Raw genomic sequence first — 6582 nt, forward strand, 5'->3', positions numbered from 1 at the left:
CCTGCACTCCCCCTCCACAGACCCCTGTGCCTTCCCCTGCCAAGACCTGGCTGCCACTCATACTGACTGCCCTTCCCTCTATAGGCGACAAAAAAAATAACACGCGGCCGTGGGAGTTAAAGCCCATGCTCTGCACACCATGGTCCAGGCAACGAGGGAACCACAGACCCTCATGCGATGGACTGAATCCTGCCTGGAGGTGGCTGGGTGAGGACAGCGTCTGGTTTTATGTCGGAAGCTGGTTCTTTGCAGGAGCTGCTGTGCAGGGAGGGAAGGGCCATGGGCCTTACCGCCTCCGTTCTGCGGCCGCTCCACCCACGTGAAGGTGATGGCGCCCTCGCGACAGCTCTCACTGAAGCGCAGCAGGAAGGTGCCCGGCTGCTGGTCCTTGAGCAGCGCCCGCTCGCGCTCCTTGCTGATGAAGCCCACGATGCACCTGGGGGAGGCCAAGCATTCGGGTCAGTCGTGACTTTAATCTTCATGTTAACTTTCTATCAAGGTCGCTGGGCCCTGACAGACCAGCTCACAAGGACAGGCTATCGGAGGCTTTACAGCAATTTAACCCACACTCAGGAAGGACTTCACTTCCGTATGGTGGAGTCCAAAGAGGATCGCCAGCATGGGCCCAGCAGGGGCTCCAGGTGAGCAGTTAATACTTGCTGGCCCGCCCGCGTGGCTCAGTGGTTGAGCGCTGACCTATGAACCCGGAGGTCATGGTTCGATTCCTGGCCAGTGAACTTGCCCAGGTTGCAGGCTAGATCCCCAGTGTGGGGTGTGCAGGAGGCAGCCGATCAATGATTATCTCTCATCATTGATATTTCTCTCTCTCTCCCTTCCTCTCTGAAATCAATAAAAACCTATTTATAAAACAATAATAAAAGTGTTTTCTGCCTCCCTTGGGGCAATAGGGTGGGCACTGGATAAATGTATGAGTGGCACTCAGCGCCCCAGTGTCATCTCTGAGGCCCCCCTCCCCAAGCCTTGAGGGTGCCGAAGCCCTGTTTCTGTGAGACGCACACAGGTCTTGGCAACGGGCCAGGCCTGTGCCAGCGGCACAGCCCGGGGAGTGTGCGCTGAGCACAGGTTCAACACCGCACTTGCCAACGGCTCTTACCCATCATTCCAGAGAGAGAGCAGGTGCTTTTTGATGAGTTCAAGGATGCTTTCAATCCAAAGCCAGAAAGGAAAATTTTTGTCATTTATATTTTCCTGCAAGTAAACAAGTACACACATTAGGAACAAGGAATCCAAAGTCCTGGTGACTTCCCGTGCCTCCTCCCACCACCAGGCTGGAATCTGCAAAGGCAGCCCGGCTGCCACAGCCCGCTCGGTCCTGTACTCAGCAGCCCCCCACCCCCATTACTGGTCCCCACACACCAAGCTCTGCATTTCCTGGGCCGCCCCCCTTCCCTCTCCAAACAGGAGCAGCCGGCCAGGGAGTGACCTCCAGGGGAATCAGAACAAAAGCTGCCCTCGCACCGAACAGACCAGTAGCAAGTAGCAAGTAGCAAGCTGCAGCGGTAGTGAGCAGGCAGCAGGGGTAGTGAGCAGGCAGCAGGGGTAGTGAGCAGACAGCAGGGGTAGTGAGCAGGCAGCAGGGGTAGTGAGCAGACAGCAGGAGTAGTGAGCAGACAGCAGCGGTAGTGAGCAGGCAGCAGGGGTAGTGAGCAGACAGCAGGGGTAGTGAGCAGGCAGCAGCGGTAGTGAGCAGGCAGCACAGTCGCAGCTTAGTGAGCAGGCAGCAGTGGTAGTGAGCAGGCAGCAGGCCCGCAGGGGTAGTGAGCAGGCAGCAGGGGTAGTGAGCAGGCAGCAGCGGTAGTGAGCAGGCAGCAGGGGTAGTGAGCAGGCAGCACAGTCGCAGTGGTAGTGAGCAGGCAGCAGCCTGGTGACTTCAGGGGGTCTAATTATTCCCTCCGGCTGGTGGCTGGTCCCTGGGCTTGAGTTGCCTGGGGTTGAGTTGGCTCGGGGTTGAGTTGGCTGAGGGTGAGTTGCCTGGGGTTGAGTTGGCTGGGGGTTGAGTTGGCTGGGGGTGAGTTGGCTGGGGGTGAGGTGCCTGGGGGAGCTCATCTGGTGCCAACCCACCCACCCCGCACGGAGCACACATTTCTCACGGACGGGCTAACACGCTGCCAAAGGGGCTGTGTGAGCAAACAAGACTCGCTTGGATGTGAAAGAATGTTATCACCCGGCAGGCGCTTCCTGTCTGACCCGCACTGCGGCCGACTTCGGTGCCAAGGAAAGTAAACGCTTTGCCCTGGGGGCCCACGGGGAGAGGGACCAGCCAAAATAAACTCCCCGCGCGACTGCCACAGGGAGAGACGCGAGGACCTCGCAGAGAGCCAGGGACAGAGAGCTTAACCTGACAGAGCCCACCTTACAGAACCTTGTCCACGGAATCAGGCCGTCGGGGCCGGCACCAGGACCTAACGAAGAAAAACAAGCTTTGTCAGCAAACAGAGGTCAGTTCCGGAGCTTTGGCTGGGCTGGTGGCTTGGCTCCTGTTTGTTCTCAAAGGAAGGAGCCAGCACCCGGCACAGGACGGCTGTGTGCACAAGGCTACCCCGACAGCGCGTTTTCTGCAGAAGCCTCCATGTGGTCCCTCCCAGGGCCAAAATCCCTCCCCAGTGGCCTGCAGAGCTGGTTTTAAAAATGCAAACTAAGGCCAAGACCATCCTAGGCGACCTACTGAATCAACACTTGACTTTATAAGCTTGCTTTAGATATCAATGAGGCATTTCCCTCACCCCTCCTCCAAATGGGACAGGGGCTAGGGAGTTTGATGCAAATCAGAAGTCTTTTTTAAAAAATATATTATTGATTTCAGAGAGGAAGGGAGAGGGAGAGGGAGAGGGAGACAGAAACATCAGTGATGAGAGAGAATCACTGATTGGCTGCCTCCTGCACGCCCCGTAATGGGGACCGAGCCCGCAACCCAGGCATGTGCCCTTGACCGGAATCGAGCCTGGGACCCTTCAGTCCAAAGGCTGATGCTCTATCCACTGAGCCAAACCAGCTAGGGCAGAAGTGGAGGGAGAGCAAAGGGAGGGGAAGGAGGCCTCGGGGTTACTAGCTACACATATGAAAGCAGCCCAAGGCCGTCAGAGGTGGGAGCTCATCTCTCCTCAAAGGAACCACACATGGCCAGCCTGGTGTGGCTCAGAGGTTGAGCACAGACCCATGAACCAGGAGGTCATGGCTCGATGCTTGGTCAGGACACATGCCCAGTAGGGGGTGTGCAAGAGGCAGCCGATGGATGCTTCTCTCCCTTCCACTCTGAAGTCAATGAAAATATAATACATATATATATATTTTTTTTATTTTTTTAAAGAATCACAAATAAGCCATTACAGAGAGGAAATATATTTCTTAAGTCTCACCAACTAAGGAGAAGAAATATGGTGACTTTCTACTTTTGATTCAGTAGCACAAGCCCCCACGGTAGCAGCTACATGGCCAAGAGGAGGCGCTGCAGCGAGCCTTGTGGTCGGGGGAGCCTGGGGTGCTTGCAGTGCGCGCAGCGCTGCTGGGCAAGGAGCGAATGTGCAGCGACGCTGCCCATGAATTCTTAAAGAAATCGTGTGGACGCTCTGTCCACTGAAGGCCTGAGACCAGCAGGCCTTTGATTTGCTGAGGGTGGGAGACTCGTCCACCCATGGCACTGGCCACTGGAAGGGGACCATCTGCCTGGGGGGACCTGCCCGGCAGGCAAAGCTCTTCGTCAGGGGGTCCCGAGGTGGGCAGTGGGCAGGGCCTCCTACTGGCCGCTGAGGCCGGCACCGGGGGTGCCGTGCGCGGGCCCCAGCCCTACTCGCATGTGGTGGAGACTTAGTTTTCTCTCCAAGGTTAAAAAGACTTTACCTTTCTCTTCGGAACTTATTTTAGCCACAAGGAATATGCCTGACATAACGCAAAAACACCTTTCTCCCAGGACCGCTGCTCAGAAGCATCGAGATCCTGGGAAACAGGCACCAGACCTCCAGACCTCTGGCCGGTCTGTCTGTGGAGGGGAGGGTGCCGCCCGCTCAGCTCTGAGCTGCCCTGGAAACGCCAGTGGTTCCCCTCCCCCCTTGAACAGAAGAGCGAGAGGGGCACGGAGGCACCGCGATTGCGGGCTCACAGACAGAGCGGGAACGTACCCAGCAGCTTCTCGCCCAGCATGGCCAGCTGGTCCCCGTTGAGGCCTCTCTTGGTGACGGAGGAGAACTGCCAGCTTAGCACCTCGGAGAGCTGCGCCCAGCGCGCGCAGGGCGGGTTCAGGAAGAAGGACAGGTTCTGGGGAGAGGACACGATGTGAGCGGCGCCCCAACACCACGGCCACAGGCCAGGACTCAGCACCGCCGGTGCCGGCTTCCGACACCCCACGCTGACGGAGAAGCAGGGCCGATGCGCACGGCCTGCAGCGGCCCCTCTGTGAAGTCAGTGCTCCCCGAAAGGTCCGTCGCTGGGAAATCCAGACCCACGTGCTTCTGCGCTCACTCGTGGCCGCGCGTGCCCCACGGGTGAGAACTGCGTCACCCGCTGAGGTCAGAGCGCCCCCCACCCGTCCACCCCCAGTCCACCTCTCAGGGAACCGGTCCTTCCCGAGGTCTGGGCACAGTGCAGCGCTCGGCATCTTGTGCTGCTCTGCGGGGTCTCACGGTTACATGTAAAGGTGCTGTCTAACCCTCCTCAGGCCAGGACCTGCCTCGGGAGCCCTGTGACGCCAGAGAAGCTGTGCTCAGGCCGGAGGCTCAGTGCCCCTGGGCAGGAGCCTGACACTAATGAGCCAGCAATACATCGGGTAAGGTGTCTCAATGGACACCCACAGGAGCAGGTCACCTATGAACGGGTGACGAGAGCTTGTAACTGAGGCTAGCAGGAGCCGAACCCCTTCTTTGGGCTCAGTATTTGCTAAACCAGTGTTCACGGTGAGTAGGTGACTGAGGGGCTGTAGGTGTTCACGGTGACTGAGGGGCTGTAGGTGTTCACGGTGACTGAGGGGCTGTAGGTGTTCACGGTGACTGAGGGGCTGCAGGTGTTCACGGTGACTGAGGGGCTGGAGTACAGTGAACAATGAGAATCGACTAGAGTCAGTCGGTGGGGAGTGTGCACACTCTAACAATGAGTTTGTTAGTAGAAGCACCCATTTTAAAGACGTACCAATAAAGGGCCTCATCCACAATAAGCTGTAATAGACGACCGACTGCCCGGCTTAGTCAAGCTCGAGGGAAATCACGGTTCTCATACAAAACACACCCACAAGCCTCCGCCTCCCCAGAATCACTCCAGGCCCCTGGCCGTGCCCTTGCGCCATGTCCCTCGGCACCTGGCCCTGGCGGCTCTTTCGGAGCAGAGCCGCGGAAGCTAGAGCAGGGGGTGCGGGTCCCCAGGGTGAAGACAGACGTGTGTACGTACCCTGGGCTCCGTCACCAGCATGTTGTACCACAGGATGGAGGCCCAGCCGCTGGGGAGCTGGCTGACGTTGGAGATCACCACCACAGGCAGGGAGGTCGTCTGAAAGAGGGCAGAGACCATGAAATCGTCTGAGTCACAGCCATGTCGCCTTAGACCTCGGCACGGCCCGAGCCTGAGCCGGGGATTATGGGTAAATTTACATAGATTTTACATTTCAAAATTAAAATGTCAAGTTATGTTCTTTCGCTCATAGTTTAGTTTTTTTTTCCTTAAGGTTGTCAGTTTTTAAAAATTAATTTGAAAGAGAGATGGGGAGGGGGAGGGAGGGAAGGAGGGAGGGAGAGGGAGAGAGGAAGAGAGAGAAAGAGAGAACACTGCTTGGTCACCTCTTGCACACACCCCAACTGGGAATCGAAACCAGGACCCTTCAGTACACGGGGACGACATTCCAACCAACTGAGCCACACTGCCTACCTAGGGCTTAATTTGTTTTTGACTTATCTCAATTCTTCATATAAAAACTAACAGAATAGCTCAACTGAAACAATTTGCTTACAGAATTTGAAGGTTAATTCAATTACCTAGCTTCATGACTCATTAAATTAAGATAGTATTAGCTGGAAAATACCATCTTTTCTTAGCAAGTAGGTAAATACCTCTAAAACAAAAACTGAGTAATAAAAATACAAGCAAGCAAGTTAAATACAAGCAAGAGGTTACATAAATAAAGTTCTCCACGTCCGGTCACGTAAATCTCACCTCCAGGTCGATCACCAAGCCCGGCTGGCACAGCTGGGTCTCGAAGCTGAGGGAGTGCAGCTCCTCAGTCACGATGAGCGGGCCCTGAAAGAGAGGGGGCAGCGCTCATCCGCGGTCCTCGCTCCCAGCTCCGCCCCGCGCCCAGGCCCAGAGCTGCGCCCAGGCCCAGAGCTGCTCCCAACTCCACCCCAGGCCGAGAGCTGCTCCCAACTCCACCCCAGGCCAAGAGCTGCTCCCAAGCCGAGAGCTGCGCCCAGGCTGAGAGCTGCGCCCAGCTGGGGCGCGCGGGCAAGGGCTCACTTCCCTCCTCTGCCCCAGGTTGATGACTGCAGACACCCCGGTGTTCTCCCAACATAGAGCGCTGAAACCATGGCAAGGACTGCTGATTAGGGAAAGAACTGTCATCAGGGAAACACCCACCCCCCCTGG

The 6582-nt window shown here is 56.8% G+C and overlaps 1 protein-coding gene across 2 annotated transcripts in view; it reads right to left on the reverse strand.

Annotated features, from left to right (window-relative positions):
• The window catches only part of STAT1 (signal transducer and activator of transcription 1, 91kDa), a 30645-nt gene that overhangs the window by 8260 nt on the left and 15803 nt on the right, over window positions 1-6582 (reverse strand). For both annotated transcript variants that reach the window (XM_014544772.1, XM_014544771.1), the window contains exons 14-19: window positions 6154-6237; window positions 5395-5493; window positions 4137-4272; window positions 2374-2423; window positions 1115-1209; window positions 291-436 (exon numbers count right to left, since the gene is read on the reverse strand). In XM_014544772.1, coding sequence (XP_014400258.1) covers window positions 291-436; window positions 1115-1209; window positions 2374-2423; window positions 4137-4272; window positions 5395-5493; window positions 6154-6237 — 610 coding nt within the window. The remainder of the gene's footprint in view (window positions 1-290; window positions 437-1114; window positions 1210-2373; window positions 2424-4136; window positions 4273-5394; window positions 5494-6153; window positions 6238-6582) is intronic.

The sequence above is a fragment of the Myotis brandtii genome, unplaced genomic scaffold (assembly GCF_000412655.1).
Source record: "Myotis brandtii unplaced genomic scaffold, ASM41265v1 scaffold381, whole genome shotgun sequence".
NCBI lineage: Eukaryota > Metazoa > Chordata > Mammalia > Chiroptera > Vespertilionidae > Myotis > Myotis brandtii.